This window comes from Enoplosus armatus, chromosome 2 (assembly GCF_043641665.1).
Source record: "Enoplosus armatus isolate fEnoArm2 chromosome 2, fEnoArm2.hap1, whole genome shotgun sequence".
Taxonomy (NCBI): Eukaryota; Metazoa; Chordata; class Actinopteri; order Centrarchiformes; family Enoplosidae; genus Enoplosus; species Enoplosus armatus.
The window spans coordinates 6,710,385-6,731,210 of NC_092181.1; the positions used below are offsets into that span (position 1 = coordinate 6,710,385).

At 43.9% G+C, this 20,826-nt stretch overlaps 1 protein-coding gene across 1 annotated transcript in view; it reads left to right on the forward strand.

Annotated features, from left to right (window-relative positions):
• The window catches only part of rptor (regulatory associated protein of MTOR, complex 1), a 148,343-nt gene that overhangs the window by 79,322 nt on the left and 48,195 nt on the right, over nt 1–20,826 (forward strand). The window contains exons 9-16 of the mRNA XM_070917670.1: nt 5,785–5,885; nt 8,354–8,498; nt 12,707–12,782; nt 15,341–15,442; nt 18,227–18,310; nt 19,457–19,567; nt 20,278–20,352; nt 20,679–20,744. Of these exons, the coding sequence (XP_070773771.1) occupies nt 5,785–5,885; nt 8,354–8,498; nt 12,707–12,782; nt 15,341–15,442; nt 18,227–18,310; nt 19,457–19,567; nt 20,278–20,352; nt 20,679–20,744 (760 nt within the window). The remainder of the gene's footprint in view (nt 1–5,784; nt 5,886–8,353; nt 8,499–12,706; nt 12,783–15,340; nt 15,443–18,226; nt 18,311–19,456; nt 19,568–20,277; nt 20,353–20,678; nt 20,745–20,826) is intronic.

A 20,826-nucleotide genomic window follows, 5' to 3' on the forward strand; every position in this document is an offset into this window, starting at 1 on the left:
GGGCTAAATGTTGACTCAGCACAGTTAAATAATGGATAGTCTCAGAGCTCATAAAAGAAAAATGGAACTAAAGCCATTTGCCATCTCACCTCTCTGCTGTCTGAAGCTGGGCCAGCAGTCTAACTAAAGTCAAGTGCCAAAGTCAAACACTTTTCAAGGGATGCTTCATCAAAACAGGAAATATCACAGAAGCAGCAGTTTTTGTGACTAGAAGAGTGCAGTGGCATTATAATGGTGCAATCCTTATGGTGTTACAGCTGTAGCAGTCAGTATCCCTTTTATAATAACAAGCAATCACATCACTATGTATAAGATGACAAATCTTTCTCATTGTGAAGAATTGTCAGCCAATCAGGCAGCTCCCCTCAGCTCTATTCAATAATCGACACTGGGAAACAATTCACCTTAAAACCCAAAGTGTAACCAGTGTGACTTGCACCTTTGGGACCTTGTTATCGTCCCTGGACATGGGTGCCCATTTTGACGGAACATTCTCAGATATATGCAGCACAGCTATAGATGGAGTTAACTGCAGAAAAGTTCTCACTAACTGAAGTCGATGTGGACAAGTTTGACAAAGGCACATTGTGCGACACTGGGTGGCCAGCGGCCTGGAACACACAGACCATCACAAACTGATGATGTTGAACAGTGTTGAACACCTTGTTAGTGTCAGTGGCTTTTATGTCTCTGGAAGGTCACCTTAAACACACCAGCTTCCCATTTCCTGGTGCGACGTCCCTCTTGTCTTCTGTCTTTTTCTGTGCTAACCAAGCAGCTAATTTGTGCTGTATATAAACCACATCTTTCATCCACACTGTTTAGCATTCTGACGGTTTGACACCATAAGTTGCACCTGTAGCATCACTACGATGTAGTAATGAGAGTTACTTGTCAGCTGACTTTGTGGTATCCTAGCAACAGCAACATCAAAATCACACCAGGCTTCAACAGAGAGATGCAGGGCAGCTCGTCACCGTTCAGCCTTTAAAAACGTGTCTTGGGTGATTTGGTCTCAAATAATACTCGGGCAGCTTTTGTTCCTTTTGTCATCATTCCGCGGCGTCCAAATTGCACTCGTGGGCATGAGCAAGCGGCTAATGGGCATTACACTCACTCTCCACTCACTGGGCACGCACTCGCACCTTTTAAAGGTCACGCTCAGTTGGAAAGCCTTGAAATATTACAAACATTTGTTGCAGAATGTATTCAACATAATGTCAGCGTTGAGTAGCCGTGTGCTGTTTATTTGTTTATTAATTTGATCATTCCTCTGTCTCTCCTCCATCTGTGCACCCTTCTGTCTCTGCTTCCCACATGCATCCAACACACATTCTGCCCGGCGTCCAATCACAGTAGCCCGTTTAGATAAGAGAGTCACGACGCCGAGCGCATGTGGATTTCACCTGCTTCCAATACGCTTGGATCTAGTCACTTGTTTCCCTCACGTTCAACCACACAACGGCTCTCTTTCACAACACACCCATCCCTTCTCTTTCATCTCTTATGGGGCTGACACAAGTGTGGTGGGATGATCCCCCTTCACAGCCTCGCTCTGAGTCAACCCCCGCCCCCCCCCCCCCCCCCCCTCCGGTATGACACCGTCTGAAATCCGGCTGCGCTCGGCTTCACCAGGGGGTCTCCACAGTCAGACTCCATTATTGACTGAATCACATCGCTGTGATGGCGTTTATTATTCCGAGGCAATACTTGATCCCGTAAGGAAATACTTTCTGCCCTCGCTCCCAAGAGACGCCAAGAGAAGAGTCTGCAGCAGCCCTCGAGGTGGCAGATAGATAAGAGCAACAGCTTATCCCTTTCATGGAGGACTTTGTGACCCCGTTCACATCTAGTGTCTTGTATCCAAACATATTCTGATTGTTTCTTGATCCAGCTGAGGTTAGACTTTGGCATTAGGTGTTGTAAAGTACTTTTATATTTTGACCTCTTCACTATCCATGGTATCAAACGTACTACAAACAATTAACCACTAAAAGCACAGCAGGTACCCCATCAATGGAACCAACTTATATGAGGCTTAAATTTACTTCCATACACACATACCTGCTACACAGCACAGAACAGCTCACCCGCAGCGCTGCACTATGGCTTTTCAGAAGTCATCGCATGGCTTCATGGCCCATTTAAAAGGCGTCGTAATCTAAAGGTGTTGGACATGACGGTTTGGGTCGTTTTAAAGCCGTGTAACCTTGCCGCTAGTTACATAAATGAATTAGTATGGCTGTTTTTTGGCCACATGAATTCATAGAGAATATTCATAGAACACAGACTCTCACACCCTGTTCACACAGAGACTCAAAGGAGCAGGCTGAAGCTTTTGGGTGTGTTTAGTGTTGAACACGTAATTTATCCACGCAGCTCTGATTGGATGGTTATTTTCTCCTGTTTACACTGTTTGCATTACATCGTGGCAAAAGCCGAGCCGGGTTCAGCATCTCTTTTAACATCAACTTTTATATTGTTTCTTGGTGACATTTTTTTTTCTTTCTCTCTTTTTTTCTATCTCGTTCACTTCTAATATTAGGTCAAGTTCTGAACAGGGCCCATTTGACTTGGAGAGTTCTCACATGAGTATGTGGTGCTTTACAAAAAGACGTTAAACAAGTATCTACTGTAAATATGAATGTTTATTCGTGTTTGGATGGACACAAGCCTGAACACCTTTTCCAGCCTGTTCAACAGTTCATCCATCTCTCTGTCCGTCTGTTCACCAATACAGTGTCCTTTTCCCCTCCTCAAATCTATTACGCTGGATACTGAGCAAGGATATGAACTGCTGAGTGTTCATCCGTAGTGCTGACTTGCCAAACACCTTTGGCACGCACTCAAAGTGCTCAGGAGCTGGCCGCCCCTCGTGGTTATACAGTAGGCTTATACCTGCCAGGAGCTTCACAGCTGCTATTATTTGTCACTTAGAGTAGAAATGGGAGGTTCAGGGCAGCAAGAGGGCAGACACTCTGTGTGTAGTTATAAGTCATTTGTTGCGCTGCTGATCGACTTTACATATGATTATACGTAGTAAAAGTCTCTTCTAATTATTTAGCGTTTAGCAAGTTATGTAACACTATATAGCATTATAGTGTCATTTTTTTTGTCCGATTATGTATATAACTGTATTTAATGCTTCTGTCTCAACACAAAGACATGCTCTTGGCAGCGCTCCAGTGCACCAACTAATGATCATAAAGCCACAGTGAAAAGTGACAGCGGGTGATGACAGTTGTGGGATGGGGAGAAAATTGGAAGAAAACACTTCAGCATGTCAGTGCTGTGCAATGAATGCATTTTTTGACCCAGTCATGCCAAACCCCCCCCTATTATTTTAGCACATAAATGAGGAAGCTAAAAGTTATCTCACAATCACCTTTATTATCTCGAAATTACGCCGATGTTGTCTCGTGATAACCAGCTCATTATCTCGTGGAAACAAAAGGTCATTTTCTTGAGATAACATGATAATTATCTCGTAAAAATGTGTTAGTGGTGGTTGTGTGTAGACACATCTGAAAAAGCAGGTTGTAACCTGGTTGAGTTGACTGGGCGGTTGGCAGATGAGAGGGGATGTGGGCTAAAGAAGTTTGGGAGAATGATGCTCCAACACTGACGCTCTTCATAACAGCAGTCTTGCACATCACGCTGCAAAATGGGATTCATTCAATAGTCGTCACATTTTGTGTCAAAATGATTGATGGAGAACAAATATGCACCCGGACACGTCATACACTCTGTCGCCACTTTCATGTTTTGAAAATGCAGCAAAAACTAACTTTGACCACAGTTTTGTACCATTTCTTTCAAACATGGTGTGTAGCTCTGTTAGCGGCCGTGTTTCACAATGCGATTTCGGACCACCTTCTTGTACTGAGGACCAAAGGTTTCACAATCGAACTCGAATCGACAGTCCAATATCACACAGTACATAGGTACCTTTACACTTCAACTGTGACCTGTTGTTCCTCTGCAGGTCTTCAGTACTTAGAGTTAGTTTGAGGGGTAAAGAGAGTGAGCGAACAGTGATCTACTCCCCCGACCAGGGAATCCCTCCTCCCAGACAATGAAATAAATGACCTCCGAATCCCCCTAGTGTACTCGCCTTCTGTAGTCTCTTCTACATACAAACACATCTTTGCCTGTGTGTAGCTTTCTCTCATGTATCTTCACTAACTTCCCCACATTTCTTCATTCATTGAAAGCATTTTCCTCCCTTTTTCTTTACTCAGACACAAATGACTCACTTGCTCGCATTAACTGTAATATCTGAGCCAGCCAGTGTTTGCCCTCACCCCCCTGTCTTCTCTCACTGTTTTACATAGTGTTCATTAAAAGGCAGACTCCTCTGTGTGGTAAAGGTAATTTTCTGGGTTTTGCTACAGTGATTATCGTCACGTCGTCTTGGGCTCTGTCTGAGAGAGATTTCCCTGCTCTCATTTCCATGGCGCTCCCAACCTCCGGTCACGGAATAACTAGAATCTGATTTGTTTAAGTGCCAGACTGTGAGCGGAAGGGTCTGTGTGGTGCATGGGTTTACACAGCTCATGTTCCTCTAATACGCAGTCAAGACACGCAGCTGTGTGGATGCTGTAGTCATGACCACTTAAGACAATACTGATGATATCCTCAGACAGCTGCTGAATGTTGGATTTCAGTAATGAGATGTCAGTCACTACAGTTAGGAAAAACATACATCCAGGGCGAAATACAGTAAAATCATGTTTAATACACTACTGCTGATGACACAATGTAACAATGTTTTGGTGGTGTTACAGGGAACAGTCTTGCCTTCGGGCTTCTTCTGTAACTTCTTCCGACTTCTCTCTGATTTGTATCTTGATTTGGCTGTTTACTAAAAGGCATCCGCTTTTATGACCACGCAGCTATTGGCCACAAACACCAGCTTTTATTAGTTACTATACAGTATGTTCAAGGTTTTTATAATGCATTTTATTGTATTTGATTTATTCATTGATTATAATGAAACACCTAAAAAGTACATTTTAACAGTCTGTAAGTGAAGTCAATCTTTCAAGTGATAGGAGGAGGTACTGGATGAGCTTCATACAAAAAGGCAACGACACTGTGGTTAGTTTGCAGGATAACAAAATTAAAACAACAACTTGGTGAAATCATATTTTCCAAAAGCCAAATTTTTTAAGCCGAGGTGGTAAATGTTTTTGGTTGGACAGAGTTTTCTGCTAATTTGGTGGCGCTTTTGGGATCAGTTTACAATGTGACGATGCAAATGATTATGCTTACACAAACATGTGGCCTTTGTGTGAAACAGCGCCTCTCTCCCTGGTTTCTAAGATTTCATTTCATAAAGATTTATTATTTTTGATTTTAGCAGAGGCGGTCACCAGTTCAACAGGTGCACGCCTCTTGATAATCACATGAATGTGAGGTTGAGCCAGCCCAGTTTAAATGGTTACATGAAGTGTTCCCCTGAAATGCCTCTGAATGTAAATCTCACGTATAATCTAAACAAAATGCTGCGTTCTTCCTCTACTTGTGCCTGATGTCGCTCTGCGTCTCAGCTCTTGGCCTACATCATTTCTTGTACACACACGAGCGTATAAGCACGCATGAATATTCAAACTTGCAGTCATCGTTAGTCTCTCTGACTAAGAGGCTAAGTGCCTGTAGATTTCTTCAGATGTGTTGTGATAATACTACTGAGCAGTTGCCACTTTGTGCTCTGAGTCAACTATGTGACATACAGCGTGGCTGACACGGTGCCATCTGTGTTATGTTGTGTGTGTGGTGCAGGATCCCTGGCAGGCTCAACGACAGACGCACTCCCCTCGGAGAGCTCAACTGGATCTTCACAGCCATCACCGACACCATCGCCTGGAATGTGCTGCCTAGAGGTTAGGCTTTACATACTCAGACACACACATTTCTTCACATTCCAGTTTATTACAACTAAGTTCTTATTTTTGTAGTTTTGGCCACATTTGAAACACGGTGACATTGCTAAAAAGAAGTTTAAAAGGGCAGGAAACACAAGTGGTCAGCCAAGTGACCATTCACTAAACCCCTCCCCCTAACAGGGCTTCTCCAATCATAGCTTAGCAACCGTAACTAGGTAGAAGAGATGTCCATGGGGTTATATTAAGAGCAATACTTTGTATATAAAGATTCAAAAAACTTTATTGTCCATTGCATAATAATAGAAAATTGTATTAGGTTAGGGCCTCACAAACAACTGGCTAACGTTAGGAATGTTGGCTAGCATTAGCAGCTCTGTCCGGGTAACGTTGGCTAACAGTAGGCGTGTTGGCTAACATTAGCAGCTCTGTCCGGCTAACGTTGGCTAACATTAGGCGTCTTGGCTAACATTAGCAGCTCTGTCCGGCTCTTTTGGATTCAGGGAAGTTTACACCAACAACGCCGGCCAGATAGAGTTTGCCAAACACATGGACAATCCTCCTTCTAAAAGTTCTTTCTCTTGTAACGTTAAAAATGAAACATATTTAAAAATGCGCACAATAAAGCAGCCATACTTCATTTGATTATGGTAATTTGATAATGGCAATGCAGGTTTTTTATTTACGTCAAGTAGTGAGGATGCTGACTTTTTGCCTGCTACACGTAGCCTCAGTGTGTTAGCATGATATCATGTATGCAGCCATCAAATGCATATGCAAGAATCTTTTACAAGCTTGATATTTTAAAAAGAGCCAGCCTGAAACATTAAAGTTGCTGGTGACAGCACTTTCTACCAACCCGTGGAGCTAGCATTAGCTTAATTAGCGAGCTAGCTACAGCTGATGTAATCTGCCAGTGACAGCAAAACCAACAAATATCAGCTAGCTGTTTTTCTTTACCTCTGTTTGAGGTAATTCTGCAGAGTTTGAGTGCTAAATCTGGCACCCGTGCGAGAACAGAAGGCTTAGCCGGTGTGGCAACCGTAAGTAAGGGCTTAGCGGACGATCAAATAGTTGCTGTGACGTTGTCGCTGGGTTCTCAGATCTGGTACAATATTATCATAACTGAAAGAAACTGAATAAGACCCAAGTTGTAATAAACTCGAATTATCCTTGAAAAGCAAATAAACAGGAACACTCTTCTTGCTGGTGTCGAAGGTGATTGAGAGAGAAATGTGTAAAGACAGCTGAGGGCACACTAACGCTGTGAAACAGTTAAAAAAATAAAAAGGGGGGGGGAAGCAACATTTCAACATGAAAAATGAAATGAACCGTGTGTTTCAGCTCACAGGGAGCCCAAATTAGGGCGCCTAATAAAAACAGCACAGTAGTGAAGCATCAGCAATACTAAAACTTTGAGAACATCCCCAGTGGTTGGAAATAGTGAAGATGTTGATATAAAATGCCAGAAGTGCAGTAAGTGCAGGTTGGCTCCTCAAATTGAGATTTATTGTGTTTAGAGTGTCTAGCACAGTAAGTGGGGATATCATTTTAACCATAATTTGGCACACACACACACACACACACACACACACACACACTGCCACTAACCCTCACCCACAGGCTCAGCTCTCCCAGATGAACATACTCACACACTCTTCTTTTTTGACATGCAGTTATCTTTTGCACGCACCACATAAACTTTCTCACCTCTCTCTTGGTATGCAGCACTCATCCACAGACAGACCCACCCACACACACACACACACACACACACACACTTGCACACTTGCACACACAGGCACAGTCAGACTCCCCTGAGACAAACTGTATCCCAGCTAGAATAGCAATGTGACAATGCTGATGGCTGCCGAAGCCTTTTAAACCCTGGGGGCTCTACTGTTAATGAAGCAGCCTACATCAGAGAGAATCCCTGTAATGAAGGCACTGCACACCTAATCCAAATCTCACACACACACACACACACACAGAGCAGCACAAACACTTCAACATTTAAACAGCGGAACACTAACAGCAGGCGCAGGAGTTGTCAGACACTGTCTCTCATATAATATCCCGACACACACACACACACACACACACACACACAGAGCTCCCTCACACAAACAGGGGGCTAAAAATCATCAACCAGAGACTGGCATGGGATTGACCATTAAAGTGAATTAGTGAATACATTAATGAGCTGATGAATATGTGACCACGACCCATTGCTTTTATCTGCATATCAGCATCTTCTATGTTCTGTAAGAATTCACACCAGCTACCCTGTTTTTCTCTAAAGTGGCCACTTTGCTCTAATTAAACTTCTTTCTTTTACCCAGTTAGATTCCCATTCACTCGTCCAGTGCCCCATTTTCCTCACTTATAATCCCGTCTGTGTGTCCATTTTATTTATTCTTCTGCCTCTGACGTGATGGATCATTCCTATTCTCTCTCTCTGTCTTTAGATCTGTTCCAGAAGTTGTTTCGCCAGGACCTGCTGGTGGCCAGCTTGTTTCGCAATTTCCTATTAGCAGAGAGGATAATGAGGTCGTACAACTGCACACCGGTCAGCAGTCCCCGTCTGCCCCCTACATACATGCACGCCATGTGGTAAGAGGCACGCAAACAGAGCTCAGGGCTCGCTTTGATGCACACCGATACACAGATGTCCTTGGCTATGTAGAGCAGAAGGGATGAGGAACAAGGCTTTGCTGTTTGCTCATACACACTGAAGTTTAAGGACGAACAGACTCTCTAACAGATACAATCTTGAGTTTATGCTCGTATTGCTGTTACTGCACTGGAATATGCGATATTATTGTCAGGAGCATCACAGTCAGGCCTCAGATGTAGAGCATGATTTCTCATTTACAACCACTGACAGATTCATGTAAAAAAAAAAAAAAGAGGACAAAAGTGGTCCATTTTAATACAGCAGCCACCTACAGTGTATGTAGCCCCCCCCCCCCCCCCCCCATTCAAGCCACATTTATCATACAAAACACAAAATGAAATGCTTTAATTATTCTCACGACTTCTCAAAATAAAGTGTGAGTCACAGCATGTAGTTGTTTGTATTTGCTTCTGCCCTCTAGCGTACGCACGCACCTCGTTCATGCTAAGTATAATTTCCATGACCGTGTTCCTCACTTATTGCTGTGCTTCATAGCAGAGGCAGATGCAGCAGCGTCTCCACTGACAGCAGCCTCAGTCGACCTGAATGCCTGTGGAGTTAGGGCATTGGTGTTGCTTCATCCACACACACACACACACACACACACACACACACACATACACACACACACACACACGTGTAACCCACAGCTGAGTATGTCCACCTTTGATTGAAAGCAGCAAGAGAACACCTGTTCTCTGGGGGATGTTAAAAGACTTGGTGGGACATGTTGGACATCTCGAGCTGCGGTAGACATGGCAGATTTAGGTTAAAAGCACTATAAAACTACACCAGTCCACAAAGAAAGTTAAACAACACAAATCCAAGAGTTTAAGAGTGTTGTCCCTTTTACTCACACAGCTTGAGACTTGGGACAGAAGTTCTTGCAGTGTTTTACAATTTCCACCATTTTACTGATCTGTCCTCCATATATTCTCATTACTAGAATTGTATACAAACACACACAGGTGCTGAGAAGGCTCTCTGTTGTCCATTGACTTAACATGCTCCTCCACAATGTGTAAGAAACATTATCCCATCATCTATCTCCCTTTAGTTGCACAAATACTTCTCCCACTATCTATTTTGTACTCTTTTCTTGGTCCTCTATAAATGCCTCGCTCCATCTCTCCCACTCATTATCTGGCTCAATAAAAAAAAAGAAGCGTTCTAACTCTCTTTGCCTCAAGCAGCGACTTGTTGTGTAACAGCCTGGCATCACTTGTTGTAAAGAACACTGCTCCTTGCTCCTTGAGCAAGCAATAGTCTGTCGTTCTCGCTCGTACAAGCCCATTATTTTAGATTGTGGGTATATTGCGCGGCTCACCGTCACAGAAATTGGGAGTTGCACTTTGTTTCGCAGCAGCACATGCGGCATTAAGGGGGACAGAATAACGACAGAGAGGTGCTTTAAGAGTGTGGGAAACAAGACTGAGTGAAAGATAAAAAATGGAAGTGCCAGAGATAAAAGGCGAGTAGAAAAATAAAAGTTTGGATCAGCATAGATGGAGGGAAGGACGATGGAGAGGGGGAATTAAGCAATTTGGGGGCTCGTTGATCGATGTCGGTGCCCGAACACAAACAGCAATTGTTATTCAAATGGAGCAGAATGGGGGAGAGCAGATAAACCCAAGGCTGATTACTCCCTTGTGGGCAGTTTCAGTGTGGGAGTGTGTCTGTGTGTGTGTGTGTGTGTGTGTGTGTGTGTGTGTGTGTGTGTGTGTGTGTGTGTGCGCGTGTGTGTGTGTGTGTGTACTTTATAAGTGTATTTGTGAGTGCGTGTCGCTGCACCACTCTCTGCAGGCAACAGGAAAAAACAGCTTAGTCAGCCGCCAACTGGTCCTCTACACTCCTCTGTTGTCGGCTGTCCCCTCATCTCACGCACCACACACACACACACACACAAATACACAAATACAGGTTTTGGTGATGAGTTACTCATTCGTATTGGCAGGCATCATGCAAGTTAATGCTGTCATCTCAAACGGTGCGGCAGCCTCCTGCCTGTGAGCATGTCTTCAGTGATTAGACTGCTTGTTTCCTCACCGTTAGATTACATAAACATGGATATTCTTTGGCAAAATTTCCGATTCCAATCCCAGTAAAGTTATGAAATATCCTTTTGATATTTCTTGTTGAAGGACAGCATATTGCGCTTGGAGATGGTTATTTTGCGAGTGTTGATTTTGTCTGTACTTGAAGATTTCACTATTTTAGCGCTCTCTTATATCTGTCGAAACCTTGAGACGATCCACCATGATACAAAAATGAGTAAGAAAAAGATCATTCGTCAACATTCTGTGAACAAGTTTTTAGTGCATATTAGAAAATAAGATGCAACGCACAACAAAACAAACGGGCCAGAAGAGAACCAAAGGCACAAAGAAATACTGGATCCCAGAAACAAAGAAAGGAGCTTATATCATCAAGTGAGACAGCATCACACCCACAGGCATTTTACAAAAGGCTAGACACGGAATCAGCAGCCATACGAGTTAATGATACATTCAGCAGCACCATTACTTCATCACGCAGAAAGCTCCAAGTTGATGACACGCTGGAAAAAATAAAACCAAGTGTGATGGAGAGAGAATGAGGAGGTTTCCATTGAATGGAAATCATTTGCTTAACGCCGGTCAGTCCAGGTAACGCAGTATGATCGGGTCCTAAACTAATCGAAGACAATCTACAGTTCGGAACAAATACCGACCCAGTAAAGTTCAGGATCTTACTTACTATTGGAAAAGTAACCACCATAGCCTTGCTAATGAGATTTTGTGTTCCCACACAACATACTTACCAAATGGTTACCGGTTCCAATCTGTGAGTTACTTTCCCTCTCAGTTAACAACTGCCACTTGGACTCGAGTAGATCGGTATGTTGCTGATTTTGAAACCATGCTGTAAACAAGCAATTACTGTAGCGGATGCTCTGAAAATAAGTTAAATAGAAGAAAACTCTTCTAGAAGTAGCACGCCACTTCTATGGTCTTTGTTTGCTTGTAAATACATACAACGTAGGTACAAATGTGTTGCACACCATCAGTCTGAATTGCACATGGTCTAATTTCTCTTAGGTCAGACCATTTATGGCAGCGAAACCCTTACAAAATGAGCAACACCTTCTCTTAATAATGCAGCAATGTCTGTTTAGCACTGTTGACATTTTTGCTGGAAGGCTAAATGTGTTTCCTGCCGCAGCAGCAGCTGAATTTATAAATTCTCCCATTTAGCCTGAACTTGTACCAGCTGACATGAATGCTGGAATAAATTGCCTTTTTGTTGACTTTTAATTTAAAAGTGCTTGATGGAGCAAACAGACCACCTGCCAAAATGCACTGTAGCTCCTAGTTTTCTAATTAGACAGCAGTGCTCTTTTAGCCACATACTTAACAGTGTGTGAGCATGTTGTACATACATGACAGCAGTGTAGCCGTCGTACCTTTTGACACCGTGTTGTCGAAAGACTCGGGTGCAACTCCATTACACTGCTCCCAGCTAATGGGAAAAGCTGTTTGAGCAGCAGAGAGAGTCTCAGACAGGAGTGGACTCCGTGTCACTCGTTCATCATCACATTACATCGCACTGCATCGACTGGGAGCAGGACTCAACCCCCTAACTCGTGTTAACTGAGAGGAAATAGCCCCGTCGAGGCCCTGAGCTCAATTTGCCGCGAGAAAAAGGAGCCGGAGAGTGGAAGGAAAGAGAGATGAACAGAAAGAATAGAGACGCTGCGATGAGGCTTGATGTGAGTTACATAACCCCATGAATTAGATATGATGACGGCGAGAGAACGCTGGTGTTTGGAGAGGGATTAAAGGCTCCTTGCTGCCCTCTCCAGGACCTCGGGCTGGGAATTGTAAGGAGGTGTATGTGCATGGAGAAGAAGGCAAGGGAGGAAAACGTGAGCTGTGGAGAACAAGTGTGAGTGTGGGGTGGAAAGGGAAAGCCATGACCACGGACTTAGTGCTGAAATGCATTTGTTTCTGGTCCCTCGGGTCATAATAAGATTCCTTTTCGATTGTAACAAATGTGTGTGGTTCTGGGGTTAGTCCTTATATTTTATGTTGTAATTCTAATGTGGTTTCTGTGTGTGTGTGTGTGTGTGTGTGTGTGTGCGCGCACACGTGTCCCCTCTCTACAGGCAAGCGTGGGACCTGGCTGTGGACATCTGCCTCTCTCAGCTGCCCACCATCATTGAGGAGGGCACCGCCTTTAGAGTAAGTGTGTGTGTGTGTGTGAGAAAAACATTGACACCTTTTCAACTTCACTTGAAAGGTGGAAAGATGCTCCATTGGAGTGTGTTTTTGGCAAGTAAGTGTGTGTGTGTGTGTGTGTGTATAGGTTCCTGGTTAGTGGATGTCTAACATTGATGGATGGCTCTCATCTTGGATCTGTCCACCGCTGACGCCTGTAAACAACAACAGTTCTCGTTTACACTGCAAATTCTCAACAACCAGCAGCATCTACAGCCTCTCTATTAATCTTTCAAACACACACACACACACACACTCCCTAATAATTCAAGTGTGAGTGTCAACTAAAAAAAATCGTTTCTGAAACCACTGGCCCTGCACTTTCCTCCGGTTTGTTGTTACATTTACTGACATGGCTGGGGACCGTGATGGAGATGCTGAGTGTAATGGAAACATGCTGCGAGAGGCTGATTGAACTGATGATGACTGAAGATATCTGGGTCAACACAAGACATTGTGTGTGTGTGTGTGTGTGTGTGTGTGTGTGTGTGTGTGTGTGTGTGTGTGTGTGTGTGTGTGTGTGTGTGTGTGTGTGTGTGTGTGTGTGTGTGTTTGAGCAGACACAAGCTCACCAGATGCCGGGCTGACCGGAGAGCAGCAGCACTACATGCGCTCTGTAATGCAAACTAATCAGAAAACAGAGATAGTGGCACAGAGCAGAGCAGCTTTTCCCCCAATGTTGCTTTTATATCTGGGCCTCTTCTCTCCTCCACCTGGCCCCTTGGAGGTGGGCGTCTTCTCCATCACTCCCCCGGGAGCAGTTTTCCATCCTCGATCCTCCTCTACTTGCTCCTGCACTCTGGCCCAAAACACTTACCGGCACCGTAATTGAGCCTCTGAGGACTACTAAAGCAGATCCTCCCCCTCTGTCTTGCTCCCTCTGTCAGGACCCTTTAATTCCTCTCTGATGTGCTTCAGCTTTTTGCCTCATTGTCTTGCTCTCTGAATTTTCAAGCTGCAGAATGTTTTTGTTTTTTTTATAGATTTTCCAAATTCTGTTCTTTTTCCTACACTTAAAGATGATCAAGTATTGGCAATAGTTTAACCTTCTACTGCACCCCTTACTGCCCCTCACCCCAAATATGTATTTTTGTTTCAGTGCGTGAGAAAACACCACAAAACATCAGATTTCTGGAGAACCGTTCAAAGGGAAAATAAGCATCATATGCATAAGTAAAACACACACACAGTCTTTGTTTCTTTATGTGGTAACTGTTGTTGTGTTTTAAACCGCAGTCTTCATTTTCAGTTGAGCGTCACGTGTTCTGCACAATATCCCCTGCTCCCACCCTGTACTCTGTGCTGTCATAAATGGCACATATTGATCATTCTTGGTGTAAGAAATATGTCATTACACAAGAACCAAGAATGGTGGTGCGTCTGTCTCTGTTCCTGAGTGGTGAAACCTACATAATGCCACTCAAACCTGGTCGACTGACTGTCCTCGCTATCAGCAGAATAAAGACCTGAGCCACTCAGTCAGGTTCCTTTCACCCCTTTAGACCATAAGAAATGTCCTTGTGTCCCTTATTGCCATTAAGTGTCAGTAGATGGCAAAAACATTATTACATTACATTTTATTCGACCTCATTTTACATCTCCAACACTGAGCACGATATAATCCTGTGTTTTCCCCCTTCATGTTTATAGTTTAACCCTTTTTGTGGCATTTCAGAGTTTCTGTAGCAAACACTGTTCTAATTCGAGGCCATATTGTCCCCACTGGTTTTTCATCAGGTTTTTTAACACAATATTTTATTGAATTTTCGAGTACAGAATGTAATACAAAACAGACATGACAGCAAAGATGGGTACGAGCAGATTCCATCATACTTTAACGGGGTGAACCATGCAGAAAGCCTGATTTAGTTGTTTTTTTTGTTTACATTTAATAGAATTGTGTTTTAATCAGCACAGTGAAGCATCAGTCTCTATCAAGGGAACTAAATATGATGTAAACTATACAGTGAGTTTTACATTTACACCCATTACGTCAGATGTTCCAAATACAGAAGCTCAATCTGGAAGCTCGGCATATACCCACAATACACCACTCCTTTCATGTATCTGTGAGCGTGTGTGTATAGAGTTATTAAGCTTTGATTATGCACAAATTAATTGAGCCATCCATCCGCAAAGCACTGATATTTCCCCGCTCTGCATCCATCAACAGTCTATACAACGCTGTCGTAATTCCCACTACAACATTAACGCTCGCCGTGATCAAGAACTGTGCGGCCAGCGACCAATCAATCAGGCAAACTGCCATGGCAGCGGAGAGAGAGAGGGGGGGGGGGGGTGGGCAGGCAGGTGATCATGACAGATCAGGATTTATGTCGTTACTGCAGTGCAGTGTCACCTCTTAGCTCGTTGTGTCAGGGCTTTTATGAAATGATAAGCTAGTCGCTGCAGACTGGCTCATTACCGTGTGTGTGTGTGTGAGAAAGAGAGAGAATGAGTAAGCGCGTAAATTCTTAGAGAACGTGATAAACTGTGTGTGTGTGTGTGTCTTGTGTCCACAGCACAGTCCTTTCTTTGCGGAGCAGCTGACGGCGTTTCAGGTGTGGTTGACGATGGGAGTGGAAAACAGAAACCCTCCTGAGCAGCTCCCAATTGTACTGCAGGTACGAGAGCGCGCACACACACACACACACACACACACACACACACAAACCTCCCAGCACTGTCCATTTCTCTCTTGTGATTTCCATGTTTTCAGTTTTTGGCTTGCATGTAAATATGCAAGTATGTAAACACAAATGTATTTACATGCATATTTACTTACATGTGAATACATTAGTGTTTATAAATAATAAATATTGTAGTAATGATTGTGATTATGATAGAAAGTCTGTAGGAAAGAATTCTGAACAGTGAACATTGAAGAAAGTCATTAGAGTCTTTATATATCTCACGGATCCGTTCATTTGGCCAAGTCTTATGTTCATAGGATGCACACAGCGCTGCACATACTGTACATCACACATATTATACATGGCATAAAGTTGACCTGACGGCTACCGTACCGTACCGTACTTAGGTTATATAGTAGGTACATAGTATAGTATGTTACGTTATATAAAAGGCTGCCTTCTCCACTGCGCACAGTGCTGCAGGAGCATCTTGATTAAACGCACACACATCACCTGATGATGAGTACGTCATTGGATCAGAATATTAGGATTACGGCAGTACTTTTTATATTATTCCCTCTCACCCATCTCCCCCCATTTTATTTGTCTTTATCCTTCTCGCTTAAACAAGACACTCTCTCCTCCAGGTCGCCACGTTAGATCTCCCAACAGAAAAGTGTGACATGCTCTGCAGGATTCTTCCTGTAATTTGAGCTCAGCATTTGCAGGCCAGTTTTCTTCATTACAGCCCTGCAACAGAGCCTGCGATAAGAGCAGTGGCTGCTGTGTTCCCTGTAGTGGTGTTACATTTGGCTAGGGATGCTTTAATTGGGGTGAAATCTTGCTAAAGACGTGTGTATGCATGTGTGTGTGCTCACGCGCACGTCAGCTGTTGAGTAACGGCCGTCGGATGTTTCTCTCCTCCCTTTCCCTCATCGCCTCACCGCTGCCGTCCCGTGGGGTGGTACAGTTGTGATGTTGTATTATATCATAGCGTAGTAGTGGTGTGCCGCTGTCCGCGTTGAATGGTAATTTCCTGCTGACTCAGCCATACAGCAGTTCGGTCGGGACCCGTTAAAAGCCAAGGAAAAGGCAGACTGATTGGGGAGCGCTGGATGGTGTGTGAAGGTGTGTGTGTGTGTGTGTGTGTGTGTGTGTGTGTGTGTGTGTGTGTGTGTGTGCTGTTGATATGAATTTAGAGAGAGAGCCTTTAAGATTACGCAACATTATGCAGCTTTTCACCGTGAGGTGAAAGAAATCTCAAGGCTGCCTCATGCGCTCTGATGTAACGGATGGACACATAAACAGGTTTTATACCCTTTTAAGCACACGGTTGCATAAGAACGAAGTTAAAAGGCCGCCGTCGTCTTGCAGGATTTACGATGTGGCGCCAACATATAATCTGACTGGCTCCATTTGAAAGATGCCGAGAGCGTCAAGAAACGGGGCAACAGAGTGCTCCATCAATGATGCTGTTTAATGAAATGAGTAAAGGGAGGACAGCAGAGCTCTGGAAGCAGAGATACGGTGCTGCGTTGTCTTGACAACAGCCATCCTGGAAGGATTAACAGATTTTTTCAGAGAGATTACAGCAACGGCGCCACGTTCACACACATTCGGCATCAGTGAAGTGGTTAAGGCATGCGTGTGCATCATATGACAACGTGACGGCCTGTGTTTCACACACTGCGGGATGATGGGAAGTGCTTACTCATCGCACTAAAGATGTCCCGCAAATAAGCAACAGAGACGAATACGCACACACTGTTGCTCAGGGGTCGTGTTTGCATCCCTGCTATGATGAATAGCACATGTATGTTATTGCATTATTTGTGCATAAAATGTGTGTGTGTGTGTGTATGTGTGTGTGTGTGTGTGACTGTGGAACATATTCACTGACATCTATGTCAAATCATGTTGAAAAGTTTGTTTTTTTTAAGCTTGGATCAGTAGATTTCTTACTTCTTATTCTTATATAGCACACACCTACGTCTCACTCACACGCACACACAAATGTCCATGTTCCCACGCTCTTCCTTGGAGCTGGAGGTAACCCTGGACCGGTCTTCCCCCGGCCTCCGTCTGTCAGCGTGGTCGCACTCACCAGGTTAAAGTCACGGAGAACACTAATAATACATTATGTGTCCGTGGAAACGCCCGTGTGTGTGTACCTGGGTTCCTCCATATGCTTCTTCCCACACACACTGTGGGACAGTCACATGGGGAAGGACCGGAGTCCAGCCTTCACACAGACTCACACAGTGCTTAATGCTGCATAAACTACACACACACACACACACGCTTATACATTTTTAGCACATACCATGTGCTTCCTTAAAATAGTTCTCCTTGGCCAAAACTGCTACATCGTGATCCCATTTGGCATTGCATTTACATTGCATGTACACACACACACACACACACACACACACACACAACACACACACACACACAAACACACACACACACACACAGGTATTGTCCTAAACCTGTATCTCTTTAAGAAGCCAAGTCAAATGGCAGCCAAGACACACCCATGTATGCTTTTACACACGCACACATGCGCGCACACACACACACACACACACACAGAGTAAACAAGTGCGACCTGGTGCCAGTGTGTGAGCAGTAGTGGTGGGAGAGCCACCTGTTTCACTCCACCTCCTCACCCTCTCTGCAGCTTCTCCTGCTGTCCTTCCTCTTCCTCCTTTAATCTCAGGCTTCCTCTTGGTTTGGAGGCAGCACAGTTGACCTTTGACCTCTGCTCTCTTTCAGGTGCTCCTCAGTCAGGTGCATCGGCTACGGGCTCTAGACCTGCTCGGACGGTTTCTGGACCTGGGTCCCTGGGCTGTCAGTCTGGTGCGTTCAGATAGTGTGCCTGTCTTTGTGTAACAAGACCCAGACATTAACAAAATGATTATTTAATTAGCACAAAATGGTGCGCACCTGTCTGTCCCAATATAGCTGGATCATATTTACACCAGGCAGCAGCAACCTTGGCTGAAAACTGAAGCCTTTAAGTGGTGTCAGAGGGTTCTGTATCCAACCACGCAGATAGTGTCGGCTTTATGTGCTGAGGTTTTTGAGATATTGAGATTTGAGATTTCTGCCTCCACTCCAATACAATAAAGGTGAAAGGTATCGTGTTTGTGGCGCTCCGGGCAATAAAAACTGGCGCCTCAACAGCAGCTAATCTTTTACTCACTTCTTAATGCGCTTTCAATGTTAATGATGCGGGACAAAGTTCACAATCCTCGTTCTGTGCAAAAATTGATTCACCTCTGATACTCACTTAGTAACTCATTGCAGTGATTATACAAACACCGTGTGTTTTTAGGTGTTTTTTTTGTTTGTTTTCTGTTTCCCCCTGCCTCCAGTCTTTATGCTAAGCTAGTATAAGCTAGTTGCTTTCCCGCTCCAGCTCCACGCTTAACACACTTCTGACATCCCAGTGTTTATCAGTCTTCTCATCTAACTCTCAGGAAGAACTTGAAAAAGCTTATTTTCTGAAATGTTGAACTGTTTTTTTTTGTTTTTTTTATGGCTTATTAAAAATAAATGCTGTGTGTTTTGGGGCATGTTTACTATGATTGACAGGTCACACGCAGCTGGCTTGCTGAACAGAAAATTAACTGGACAGTCTAGAGTCCCATCTCGAAAGGAAACATTTTGCTGCAGCTGACTTGTAACCTGGCAAGCCACAATAATACCACTAATACTCACTCCTTTTCATTACTTGAGAGACACACACTAATACAGTCCTTAACATATTGTATAGTTTATCAAAGTTGACATACATATAGAGCAGGCCTAGACCGTACTCTTTGTAACATCCAGCCCTGACTACCTTGTGCTGTCACTCACAGTCCAGGTTAGTAGCATACTGAATCCTCCGAAAGGCAAACTCATCTTATTGCTGAATCTGAAACAAAGGACAGATAAACAGCAGCGCTCTGTGTGTCTGTGTGTGTGTCTGTGTGTGTGTCTGTGTGTGTCTGTCTCCAGGCCCTGTCTGTGGGAATCTTCCCCTACGTATTAAAGCTGCTACAGAGTTCAGCCAGAGAGCTGCGGCCGCTGCTGGTTTTCATCTGGGCTAAAATCCTGGCTGTGGACAGCGTAAGTAAACATTGAAGTCATCCTGTCTCATCTTTTCTAAACGCTGATGCCGATTTTGCAATGACTGAAAGAGCAGGTGTGCTCAAGCAGACACTTTATGTTTTTATGTCTCTGCATGCGTTCATTAAAGCAGTATAATTGGGGTCAGGCATTTAGACAAATTAACAATTCTTTGATGATTCTTGGTTTGATCCAAAGTCTGATCTGAAATTGGCAAAGCTGCTATAGTTTTGTCAGTGTTTTTGTTTTTTTCATGATGAAATATTGCTTCATTTTTGCCAGCGACTGTCAGGAATGTGTTTCAAATGACTTACTTGCATTTACCTAATGTGTCAATCTTTGATCTACACCAGTAAGCGTAACTGCAAGTGATGCAGACTACAAACATGAATAAATCCTAAAGTACGCTCCACTAAGTGCCTCAAAATAACCTTGCCAAGAACTCGTGAGTCAAGTCAAGTCATGTTGTTTTTTTGGAATAAGTGAAGTTTCATTTTCCCGCACGCCTACATAGGAAATGTTCAATAAAAACACTCAACAGTGTGCCATCAGTATTCATTCACGGTTTGGAGGCACTGCCACCTCTTACAGGACCGCTGTGAATGCTCTATGAGTGGAAAGTGACCTTAAGTAACATCTGCAGTGAAGTGAACCCTCCTCCTCCTCCTCCTCTCTCTCCTCTCTCTCCTCTCTCTCCTCTCTCTCTGCAGTCATGTCAAGCTGACCTGGTGAAAGACAACGGACACAAGTACTTCCTGTCAGTGTTGGCCGACAGTTACATGCCAGTGAGTATCAACCAATGCTGTTTGACCATGTGACCCATGTTAGCCTGAGAACCGGACGGATCTGCGAGCTCATGTTGCATTAGAACTGAACATATATATGCATATGCATATGAACTGGATGTTGGAACTAGGAAATCGAAAATGAACAGAGGTTCCAGAATAATTTGCTGGATATAATGTAACTGGATATATTTGTTCTTTTCTTTAGACTTTGATGTTGAACTTTACTGAAAGTTCTGGAGCTCAACAGCAAAGATTCAGACGGTAGTGTGAAAGTAGGGATGTTGACATAAGATAAGGTCTCAGAGTTCCTTTCTTCGTTACAGGCTGAGCATCGAACCATGGCTGTCTTCATATTGGCTGTTATCGTCAACAGCTACAACACAGGACAGGTACGAGTGTGTGTGTGTGTGTGTGAGCATTTTTGGGATATGTGTGTTTCCGCACTGCTGTCCGTTTGCTTGCTAGAAGCCC